This window comes from Fusarium solani (genome assembly GCF_023522795.1).
Source record: "Fusarium solani strain SB1 chromosome Unknown bctg00000015, whole genome shotgun sequence".
Classification (NCBI taxonomy): domain Eukaryota; kingdom Fungi; phylum Ascomycota; class Sordariomycetes; order Hypocreales; family Nectriaceae; genus Fusarium; species Fusarium solani.
Window position 1 is genome coordinate 943,678 of NW_027072143.1, and position 11,946 is coordinate 955,623.

The 11,946-nt window shown below is 51.8% G+C and overlaps 2 protein-coding genes across 2 annotated transcripts; one reads left to right on the plus strand and one right to left on the minus strand.

Annotated features, from left to right (window-relative positions):
* Nucleotides 1-5,791: 5,791 nt before the first annotated feature.
* Nucleotides 5,792-7,939, plus strand: MRS44_018230 (uncharacterized protein; the record flags this gene model as incomplete). Its single annotated transcript, XM_065616427.1, has 4 exons — nucleotides 5,792-5,803; nucleotides 5,851-6,662; nucleotides 6,713-6,864; nucleotides 7,008-7,939. 4 exons carry the CDS (start codon nucleotides 5,792-5,794, stop codon nucleotides 7,937-7,939), a joined length of 1,908 nt encoding a protein of 635 aa, XP_065472499.1.
* A 1,446-nt stretch (nucleotides 7,940-9,385) lies between these two features.
* Nucleotides 9,386-10,748, minus strand: MRS44_018231 (uncharacterized protein; the record flags this gene model as incomplete). Its single annotated transcript, XM_065616428.1, has 2 exons — nucleotides 9,386-9,553; nucleotides 9,645-10,748. 2 exons carry the CDS (start codon nucleotides 10,746-10,748, stop codon nucleotides 9,386-9,388), a joined length of 1,272 nt encoding a protein of 423 aa, XP_065472500.1.
* Between the last annotated feature and the right edge of the window lie 1,198 nt (nucleotides 10,749-11,946).

Consider the following 11,946-nt stretch of genomic DNA (forward strand, 5'->3'; position numbering starts at 1 on the left):
TAGAGGCACCAGGGCATATGAAGTATCCTCCAGTGTCATGATATAGGGTACGCTCACCTCCAATCTGTCTCCGACGATGTCCGATGGGATGGTGTAAAAACATGCTGCTATTTGGTAAAATGGGGTGTCTTGAAATAGAAAACCGACCAGCCCCATGTATCTGCCTGTTTATCTACATCCGAGGTTCCTGCTGAAATAGTCATGATTGAACGGAGACGAACCGATCTGGGGATGACTAATTTTGGAAGAGCCGGGAAGACGGACAGGTCTTGAACGACATTACGAATACTAACCGGGACCCGTCACGTAAGAAGAGACCCCCACAGCAACAAGATTGGATCTTATCTATTGGGGAAACTTCAGGGGATAACGAGACTTGGCATGCCTACTCTCTTGCGTTTCGATAACAAGACCGTTGAGTCACAGGAAACTAATGGGAGGTCAGTCGCCGTGTCGTTAGGGATACTGGATCTTGATAAAACCTACTATCGTTTCCTTATCTTGACTTGCTTGGTGATATCATGAATGCTGGATTGCCTCTTAACCGGTCCATTTCTAATTGTGACACTTGACCGCTTAGGGAGAGACGGGAATATCTTATTGGTCACATTAGATCTTTTCTCTTTACCTCACAGTGGTAATAGAGGCTAAGACACCGCAGAAGAGGTCCGAGAAGAATAATTTCACTTTCAACAACGAAAGGGGTGAAAATCAAATATGAAGATGATTGAACGTGGAGGAAAAATAAATAAAAAATAGACGGGCCACGCGAGAGCATCTATTGAGTGTGGTGATCAATAGAATATATCACTCTTTAGTAGAAGGCAGGATTTATAAACTCGTATCGCTAAGTCAGAAGCATTAGCCGCAAGATGAATAGAACAGGAGGAATGAACTTATTAGTCAAAGCCAGCCATTCCCTCAATCTCGTCCCCAGCCCCGCCAAGGGGTACAATAAAAGCCTGTTCGTCTCGTGGGTTAGCAAGCTAGGCTTGTTGTCGAGCCTTTGTGATCAAGGGAAACTGAGTGGGTGTGTGCTCCTGAAGCCGGAGGCTTCATTGCTCCTACCTTTGACCAAACGAGGCCCAGTTAAGACTTCGCTTGCTGCTAATCATCATACTACCCCCAATAGCTAGCCGAGTCTGTGAGGCACCATCTGCCAAACCTGTAATTTGAAAACAGGATGAAGTTAGATTGGCGTTCGATCCACTCTGAAGAGAGGTAGCGATTGTTGGGGTAAGTCTGAGGAGGTACATATATATAGGAAACCGCCGGTCATTTTAGAACACTTCACGATGGGACGAAACTGACTGTGTGTCCTGTGGTGAGAGGATATAGATTGGCCTTATACAGCCGGCGCATTCTCTTTTCAGATGGCGGGCAAATACGGCCCCTGGATAGATATTGAAAGCGTAGTTCTTGGCTGTTATACCTGAATTGAGACTTGCGACCACTCAGTCCGTCGTTCGCAATAAACAGGTGTCCATTCTTCATTTGATCCCCTGTCATCCTCCACTTCTTGCGGCTGCCACTGTCCTTCTTATCATCTGCCTTGGTGCATTTTATTTTTGATATCTGGTGTCTAACAATTCGCCTAGACGTCGCTCTTATGAGACACACCTATAAAGCTTCTTAGCAACCCATATGTTATTCCTCAACAAACAGCTGCTTCAGCGTCAACACCGACAATGGCTACACTCATCTTCACCCTTGCACCCCCCACTGCCCCCTTCGGCCGTTCTGGCTACAACAATCCCAGCAATCAGCGCCATCAGATCAACAGGGAGGCTGCTGCCATGGTTGCCGATCGATGGTCATGCCTTGGCCTGAGCGAGCGGCCGGATAAAAGAATCCCGAGGGATAGGATTGAATAGTTCTCTGGAAGATCTCTGTCTGGGTTGATGAAGACACGTGCCAATCATCGTATCGCGTAGCCTGTGTCTCAGACTTCTAGCCACCGTCTTGTGCGTCTTGTACCTTGACGGCTGGCTGGCTATTGTTGAGAGATACCTAGATAGTAAAGCCCAAGACGAAACGACAAGTGTCCTTGGCAGCGAGCACTTTCCTCGCGTACTTCCCAAGATCAAGTCATGCCTCTGAAGTTTTGTCGGCGGACGTGCTGCTATTAAGCTCTCCTGGCACGAGTATCTTTGACCAGTGGCATCTTGAGCTGTTCCAGCTCGAGGATCATTCACAAATCCAATGTGCAACTCCCGTTTCCCAACAGAACTGTCAATGGGCTTCTTAGGTTTTGCCAATGGTCTTTGTCGTGACAGTGAAATAGCAAGGCCCATAATATGCTAGTTTTTACCTTGCTTAATGGGATTACATACACTTGGCGTCTGTGTTCATAAACCAGTCCTTGGCTAGCTTAGTACGACAATGAGAAGAGCTCCAACTGGAGCCAGAGCTCGAATCAGTCTTGTTGTTTTCGTCCATTTCTAGGTCTACCAGCCCTTCAGCCCAAGGATGTGAGCAAATATATTTTCAAATGAGCGCCTTCTAGTTCAACATCCCAGCACTCGTGGCGAAACCGCTATGCGTCTGCTTGAGCAACATGGTCTCCTGATTCTAGATAAGCTCCTCACCAATGTAGGTCCATGAACGACTGCGGAGAACCTGTCCAAAATGCAACTTTCGGTATCGGCCTTTCGATATCGGGGTGTCAAGACTCTGGAGGCAGGGTCCAATGGCAAAGATCGTCCTGGTCTGCCCACAGGCGGCAATGCCAAACCATAGAGGAGAAACGTTCGGTCGGCCGGGCGCAAGAACATAACTTGGCATCTCGAGCCCGCCTTGGTTAATCAAAGGTTTAACTATATCAATTATCAGATAACACTAATGACTAACCAGGTTTCACTCCGGCCCTCGCTCCTAGAAAACCGCCCAAAGCATCAACGACAGGAAGGTGGGGTTGGAGCTGAGTGTCATGCAACGAGACAAGTTGCTGTACTCCATTCGATGTTCGAAAGAGAAGCTACTGGAGTATTTCGCATGGTAAGAATATCCTTAATAGTTCGACCATCGAGACCGCCTGGTTGTGTGGGGGGATATCAAAGCCACAGCGAGAGCCAAGGGATTTCGTTACCAAGATTTTTTCTGGAAGCGAATTTAGAGAGAAATTACACTGTCTGGCTGCTTAACGGGGGGCTTGGATTCGGCGATGCCAACGATAGGACCTATACTGCAAGTCGGACCTCAATATTGCCAGCGTACGCAACAGCTCGTACGGGCCGTTTCCTGCTGGCAGATCACCATCCCGAGCCTGGGGAGATGAGAGAAGTCCACCAACGGAACTCTTCTTCAGAAGCGTGTATGACGTCTACCGTGAGCTTTTGCCATCCGAGTGGATGCTGATGATCAGGAAGTGCAGAAATGTTGCCTGAGTAACACATCGAAATGTGCTGCTTCTCTCTCGCAGGGTCATACAGAGAATATAGGCCCAGCCGAAGAAGAGGAGGGAGATTCTATTAGACTTGCTATATGAGTAGGAGAAAGGGTAGTGATCTGCCATTATGTAAAGTGTCGGTCGCCGCCCTGTAAGAGTCCCGCATCGTTTTCCTCAGTCATGATTCTGTGGGGTGTGTCGCATCCGGGGGGGGTTTCATCTCCCATGTTGTTTGTCTAGCAAGATCGTTAACGTCTCGTAAATCGTCTGGAATTGCCGAAAGTTCATGGATCAGGCAGGAGAGGGTGATGGTATCGCGCTGTAAACGTATGGAAGTGGCTCTTTTTGTGTAAGATTTGCCATGCTCGCAGCGTGCGAATGTCTGGTAAAAATTCGGCCTTTAGACGGGATGACATCGCCGCCTCAGTGTAACAAGGACTCAAAGCTCGGATCCGTAGAGATTATTCTTAAGATGGTGCTGCTCGATGACATGTTGGGCGGTGATGGGGACATGGGAAATGGAAGGTGCATCATTAGGTACTTTGAACTTTGCCTCCCCTCTACCCAGCCAAGCCGTTACACACTCCGCAGCTGAGGTGAATGCATGAGTGTGCTACGTCGGGGCTCTGGGGGTGCGAGTTTCTCAAAGGCTTGGGCATTTTGGAAGGACGTTTCGTTTCTGGATAAGTTGCGCCTCGCGGACATATTTCCGGGGGGGGGTTTCCCTGGTTCGAATGCAAAAGGAAGAAATGAAGGTTAGCCATAGCTGCATTGTTGTTGTATTCATTACGCCTTCTAGGGGCCCCAAAGGGGCCACGCTGCGCCACTGGCCCTAGCGCTCTCGCGTTGGAGTATAGTGACAGTTGCTTAGATACTGTGGTGGGTGCCTCTTCCCACCAGAGGCTGGACCCCCTGACATACAGTGTGAACAAATGCAGACCCTCTGAGTCTCACCCTGGCCGATTGCCCCCAGTTTTCTCGCGTCGATACCAGATACCAAAGCTTGCCCGGCTTTCTCAGTTTTCCAGTAGGTTTCTCATCCCTCGATCCACTGTATCGCCAAGGGGCGGTTGATCCCCCAGGGACCGCTGCCCTGTGGCGTACTGCAATGACTCTTGCCTGCTGGTGTTGAATTGGCGACTTAGTAGGCAATAAGGGAAACACCACTGACTAAAGTGGCGCGCTACGCTTTCTGGCTCAGTGGTGACTTTCTGACAGTTGGCTCCTGCACCTGTGTGATCCCTGTTCCTCCCTTCCACAGTTCGCTGTCGTCCAAGGAAAAGGCTTCCTGCGTAGTCGGGATATGGGCCCGACATTGCGTCTGTGACAGAAGGTTGTACTGGATGCCTCACACACGATGGAGCATTATTGGCGCCTGGCCAGGCGTAAATCCATCAGCGATGATGGTGGTCTGGTTGCTGGCAGCATGTCTTTGACGTGTGCGAGTTTCCTTGCCAGTTCCCTGGCCGCTCTCGCGACCTTGACGGCGGCAAGGCCTTTGGCCCATTTGGAGTGATCTTCCATAATGACTTTCGTGTCGAGCCACTGGAATTGCTGTAGGAAGCCAGTTTCCAATACCATTATTATGGCCGCCTAGCCGACCATATCCGGGCGCCCCACGAGCCTGCTGAAATCGCCAGTGCGCTTGCCTACCCTGTCTCACATTCTTTCTGAGCTGCATTAGCGTACTGGGCTGATCCTCGCCATCCAGTAATATATGCTAGCTCGCACGCCAATTTGGAGCCTCACCACCATATCGCCTAGTGCAGTGGGGTCGGCATGACTGCTCATCTCTGTGTTCCGCGCTAAAAGAAAGTTGACGCAGGTCCCACCAGTTGAAGGGCCTGCAGATCATTGCATCCACGGATCATGGTGCCCCTGTCAAGGCCCGGTGATTCTATGAAAACGCAGGTGTCCCCAGAGACAGATGGTGGGACCCAAGCGCTGCTCTCAACAACCCAAGTCCCGTTGCCATCATGACACCCGACCAAACTCGGACTTTCGCTAGAAGACAATATTCCTATTGATCCTGCCATTTCGGATCCTCAGCAAGCCCGGACAAGGCCAACCCGCATCGGCGAGCTTAAACCGCCAGCAACAACCGCGCCCTCAAGAGACTCTTCATGCTCAGACACATCATGGCCCAGCAGAGGAATTTCGCCCAAGTCTCAAAGAAACCCCTTGACCGCCAGGCAAAGCCGAGTGGTCGTCCAAGTGGCCGTGGTCGCCCGCTTCCGCGTACCAATACCGGAAGTTATATTTGTGACACTGGTGGCCAGAATTTTCCGGACCGCAGAGTCCTTTGGAAGCATAAAAAAGACCACAGCGGCCTTCCACATGCATGTGAGTGTGGGAAGAAGCTTTTAACCTACTCAGCACTCGTGTCGCATAAGGTATCACACAATGGATGGAAGTGTACTCTGTGTACGACGAGGTTCCCGACCTACTCAAAACTTTGGCAGCATAAGACAGGCGATCACAGACAAATACCTCATTGTGACGCGTGTGATAAGGACTTCGCAAACCCTAAATCTCTTTACGGTCATGACCGCAACCGTCATAGGGGACAAGCGTTTGCGTGCGACAAGTGTGCCAACTCCTACAAAACATCCGAGGGTCTTGAGAAACATAGTCTGGGGGTACACGTTAGGGCCACCAGGCAGAACGAAACTACCACGATAACCCCTAGCTCCGGAGGCGGCGACGAAGACTATCATGGAGCGGAACCAGCAAAGCAAATGCCATCGGAGGCAGAATCAAGGGATCAACTATATTATCAACCCCAACAACCTGCCATGGGGGCTCGCAGGCCAGCTCGCCTCAACCTGGCAGCAACAGCGCCATTCAGTGAATTCTTGACGCCCGCTCTCACCGACGACTCATATCATACATATGAACTTTCTCGGGCTTGCTTTCCCCGGCAAGCAGGTCGAACGAATTCACCGTATCCAAACGAACCCTCTCTTCGCCACGGCCGGGAGCAAGACGCCGACGGAGTCACCAACCCGCAGCCTGTAAACAGTGGCAAATGCGACTTACCTGCCACAGCGCCATGCGGTATAGCTGCCTCTTCCAGACCCAGTTCGATCGAGTCGAGTTCCAACGCAGGCAGGGAGAATAGGAGGCCAACCAAGAGGAGTTCTGCCAGCAGCTTACCAAGCAGGTTTCCCGATATTGCTCCTTTGAAAGAAATAATGAACTCCCCATCAGCTGTGGCACAGGAGAAGATATGCAAGTATTGCGGAAGAAAGTTCAAAAAAACTCGAGAACACAAGTGAGATAGCTACCTCTAACGTGATTCCTCGACTAACACGGGTCTTCCAGCCGGCATGTCAAGACTCACGAGAAGCCCATCAGCTGCAAAGCAGACCCAAACTGCGAGGTGAGAAAGGCAGAGGAGATAGACATGGTCCGTCACTACGCCGTTGCCCACAAATATTACGCTGCTCAGAAGGGCATCCGTGTCGATCCCTTTCGTGCGACGCTCCGGGCTGTGAGAAAATATTTACAAGGCGCGATAATCTACGGAGGCACTGCATAGAACACCATGGGAAAAGCTTGGAGGCTGAGATCGCCAAAAATGGGCGGATGCGAGCCAATACGAAACATCTTGCTCCAGGGAGGATCACGCAACCAACTGGCAGAGAATTTCTGACCACCCATGCATCGACTGAGCCCATTGACCAGCAACCCAACAACAACGGCGACGACGAGTATCACGACTTGCTTCCCGAACCCACTAATCAACAACCCAGCCTTAAGAGGAAACGTGAACTACGGCGTGGGGAAAGACACAAAAGACAGAAAACCCGAAGGCAGAACGCATCCGAAGCAACAACGACTCCCGGGGTAGAAGACAGCAGTCAGAGCCAGAATCCTAGAGACGAACCAGAAAGCCAGATGCTGTCAGGGGCAGAATCAGGGGTTCTGCCACATAATAAAGCTCAGGAAGTTATCGAGAACACTCGCTACAAGTCGAATCCCCTCAGCTACGTCCTCAACCCAGAACCTTCTCCGGCTCGCTCTCCCCGGCAAGCAGGTCCAACGGCTTCACCATGTTCGACGAACGGGCCCCCTCATCACCGCTACCGGTTGACAGCTGGAGACGACAATATCAGGTTGACATCTGAGCTCGACTATTCCAAGGAGGCCTCGGCCATGGTACCATACCAGCACTCAGGTCGCCCAGACCACCTACTGAACGACTCCCTAATGGTTGACCCTCCCGAAACTGCACTCTCCGACGACGGAGATGCTGGATCCTGCACGACGCTCGCCGGTGAAGAAGACAGGCGGTCACTTACCCCTGCCCCCGTCAGCGGTAGGCCATTTCGCAGGGCCTACAAGCAAGAGTTTGAAGGAAAGGGGGCCAGAACACGCAATACTCGAGAGCAGCAAGATATATCCGAACTGGCAGCGACTCTCGAGATCAAAGATGTCGACCAGGACCAGGGTCGTGGAGCGAACGCTGCCTTCCCAGCAAGTGACTGGCCTCGACTGCAATCAAATTTCTCGATGGAGTTAACCGCGCAAGGCGATGGACTGCCTTAGCGAACCTGCGTTGTTAGTATCAGCCTGGGAAGAACGCCCCCAGCAATGTCTCAGCAACGACATTTCATTCACTCATTGCCACCTAACCCATCTGCCCCCCCGGACAGCAGCCATCCTGGCTGGAATCTCCTCAAGAAATTCCCTCCCAGTCTTCTTCCCAGACGTTTGTGGACGTTTGTGGCTGCAAGCGAGATATAAATAGCGCTCATGGGAAGAGATTTCAATGCGACGAGTGTGACGAGTGTGTCGAAGCATTCAATAAAAGTTGTGATCTCAAGGATCACAAAAATTCTGTCCATCGAAAGGTGAGGTTGCCGTGTGGACAGTGTAGCAAGACATATGCAAGACGATACGATCTTAATCGGCATAGAGCTGTTCATCATCGGGGAGAGAAGGGGAAGGAGCCAATGAGCCTTTAAAGAACAAGGGGAAGATCTACCTAGTGAGAATAATGAGAGGCGCGCTTCGCACACGACCGTCCGCTTGTAATCCCAGACTGAGAGTGGGTTTGCTCATACATATCGCGGGGTGCTGGCTAGTTTTAGAGATTAGGGTGCCCTTTGCTTGGATATATTTTAGAGGTATAATATACTTAAGACTGCTATCGAGCCGCATCCCTTTCACTCATTGTTTTCCACTAGCTACCCAGCACACCCGCCAACATGTCTGAGCCCGGCGCTCCAGCACTGGATCGCGCCACTCTGTTTGCTGAAGCCCGTCGGATGGAATGGTGGATGAAATTTCGATACGATGGATGCAAAAGTCGCTTGATGTTATTGAGGCAATCGTCCAGGAGCAGACAAGTGAGTCAACGTCACGCGCGCGAACAGGTCGTGGCAAAGCACGAAGAAAAGGCCCGCTACAGTTGGTTGATGTTATCCCCATCGTCAACCAACTCAGGAATCGCGTTGCCTCCTTCGTCAACGAGACCATTGCGAAAAGCATCCATCCTTCGCCACAAGCGTCACAAGTGTTACCTCGCACCGGGCAAGACGGCAGTCCACTCGTGCATGGTGCCTTGGGCCGGGAACGGAGAGATCTGGGGCGGGAAGGAGTATGTCGAGGCAGAACCCCAGCTCACACTGCTGAGGCAGGCGGTGATTCATCAAGTAGGAGCTCTGAAGACGGCGCGCTGTATTGTCTGACGCCATTTGCTGGACATGCTGGGAGGAAGAAGCAGACTGTGGTCGATTCCTCCCTGTCATAGCTCGGATCCGGATCCCATGAGCAGGCAGTTCCAGCCGGCACCGAGAATCACACCGCATCCGACCCGGACTCACAGACCAACGCAGCCGCCGGCTGAAAGGCGCCTAGTCTTTGTTGACGAATATATTATGTGATGAGCGTGAGTCGGGGCGCAGGAATATTTAGCAAACAGAGATGATTCCTATGTGCCTAAGAATAAGCAAGACAGAGAGAGCCACATGAACGGGAAGGCTTCTTGACTTAAGTAGGGAAGCCAGAAGAGACAAGGCTGACTGGCGGGCTGGCTGGATCAGCAAGGGTATGTGAAGGTGGAGCATGCTGCGCCTCGTCCGTGATACGGAGGTCCAACTGTCGCACTCTGCCATCCGTAGGTAGCTCATAACCATAATCCTGCGGATTACTAGGGGCCTGAAAATCATGAGTTCAATTACCTATCTGTATTATTCGCCCTGTCAAAGCCCTCATATCAATAGCCATAGCGTCAGACTATCACGCGGACCATATCCTCCAGTGCCAAATTGCATAATGCCTCTTCCGCAAGCCTATCCCTCTCGTCCTCCCCGCCAATAAACCCGCTGCGCTCTAGAAATTGGGAAACGCAGAGTCGACCATTTACCCTCCAGAAGTCTCGGGCCATGGAAACCGCCTTCCCACAGCCTCTGTCTAGGTATGGGGAACGAGGAAGGTCTGAGTTGGGAAAGGCGGTGGCATAGATGCGTCGCCAGCGCTTTGCCTCGTTGAGATAGATTTTATCTCGTCGTTTCAACTTTGACTCTTGGTAGAAGTTGATACCTTCAATGGGCTGTAGGTCACGAAGGTCACACGTTCTCTCCAAGATGTGGCTGTCCCGGCTGGACAGTGTGTCAAAAGTCTGAGAGCAACGGGGGCAGTAAGGGGGCTTCATGTGGTGACGCCTAAGATGACGGATAACGTCTTCGATGGACCGCAGGTCGTATTGCAGCAAGCATTGCTGGTATCTGGCCGGGTTGTAAACGTAGAATGGGCATGCCAGGTGGAAGTATCCGACCGGGGGAGACTGCGACGAACCCGTCGATGCTGTCGTCGCCGCCGTCGCCCTCCTTCCAGTGTAATATCCGGAGTCGCTTCCGGGGGGCAGCCTATCGTCAGGCGGTAGAACATATCGTGCGGATTTCATCCAAGCATCCAGAGAATCCAGGGCGGACTTTACAAGCTCCGGCCTAGAGCTCTGAAACCGGTGGTCGTGTGGCAAAACGTATTCTTGGGCGGCGCCTGGCGAGGAATGCTCGCTATCGCTACATGAACTGTCGTCAGAATCGCTGCCACTAGTCGAAGAACTGCTATCCAAGTCATCCTCCGAACTGTATCCGTACCACGAGCTCTGCGAGCCGCGGAAACTTTGGTTCCGGGCATGGGTCCCGGGTTGCCCAGACCGCTCCCGTTTGATGCCGGCCGAGTTGGCAGGGGGCGGGGGTTGAGATGATTCGCGTGTAAGGCCCGCGCCGGGCGTGAATGGTATCTGACGGATGGTAGATGTCGTTTTACTGTCGGGTTCCTCCTTTGGAGTTGGTGGTTGGTCGGGGGAAGTGATCCCCCGGCAGCATGATGGAATCCGCCGGGTCATGTTCTTTGGATGAAGCTAGTGCAAGGGCTTCGTTGGGGAGAGTGTTGAAATGAGAAGATACATATTGCTTAATTCATTCTAAAAATGCGGTAGGGGAACCACTGTTTATGTACAGGCACGACCTCTTGTAGAATGTTCCTCCTTCTTCCGTACTTTGCCACCGCCTTGGTCGCCTCACACTTGTGATCTCCAACAGAGAGAGGGAAATGCCTTAAGTTGTGCCGAGCAAGGCCTGGCCCCACACACTACACCTGTGGCTTTGGGGGGGCCTATATTGGGCGTCGTTGTCCTGTGATCCTTGCCCAAGGCTGCAGGTGTAATCCGGTCCCTAGCTTGGGCACTCTGTTTGTGGGTTTCTACTGGGCAGAAGCGGCAGGGGGCCCATTGTTGCAGCCTCATCTTGCGGCACTGGCGTCCAAATGGGACTCGCGAACCGTCCGAAACGCCTGGTTGGAGGGCCTGTTTTGTGGCCACCGCGTTACTTGTGTCACTGACAAGGGTGCCCGGCGTTCAACAACTGAGGTGGTGTGAGTATAGTAATATTCCCATGTTATGGTGTGTTACGGTATTGGGTTTTGACGCCGTCATGTGTTGATAACTGTGTCTTTTGCTATTGTGGCTGATGCCCTCTTCTAGAGACATCATTGATGACAAGAAGAATATCCTCATATACCGAGCAAGGACGATGGTCCATTATCGCCGTTTCAAAATAGAGCTTAGATCAAATATGAAGACCGTTGAGGATGATCTGAATGGTTTGAAACGGGGTGACTCTTCAGCACCCCGATGGTCAGTTATCTGCTGGCGTAAAACATGGCTGCAGTAGAGGGTGATTGAGTAAATCGGCAGAGAGGGCGTGTTTAGGATATATGGCAGGCCGAACTGGCAGGCCGAACTGGCGGGCCACTAGTCTGGGCACCGAGGTAAACAGCGCTGAGATCTACTCCAGCCTTTCCAATTTGGAGTGAGTCGGGCCGGGCCAGTGTCGGTGGCAGAGGTGGCAAAGCAAATCAGTTGACGGAGTCAAGGAGGGCCGAAAAAGTGAGCTGCAGGAAAAGACATGTTACCGTTCATAATGATCCCGAACACAGTGGTAGCCCTCTAACAACTCTCGGATCGCCAACTCAACACGGCCTGCGCTGGAGAAGCGGGAATAATAAATGGAGCCGATTGCTTGGCAAGCGCTGCAATTCTCAAG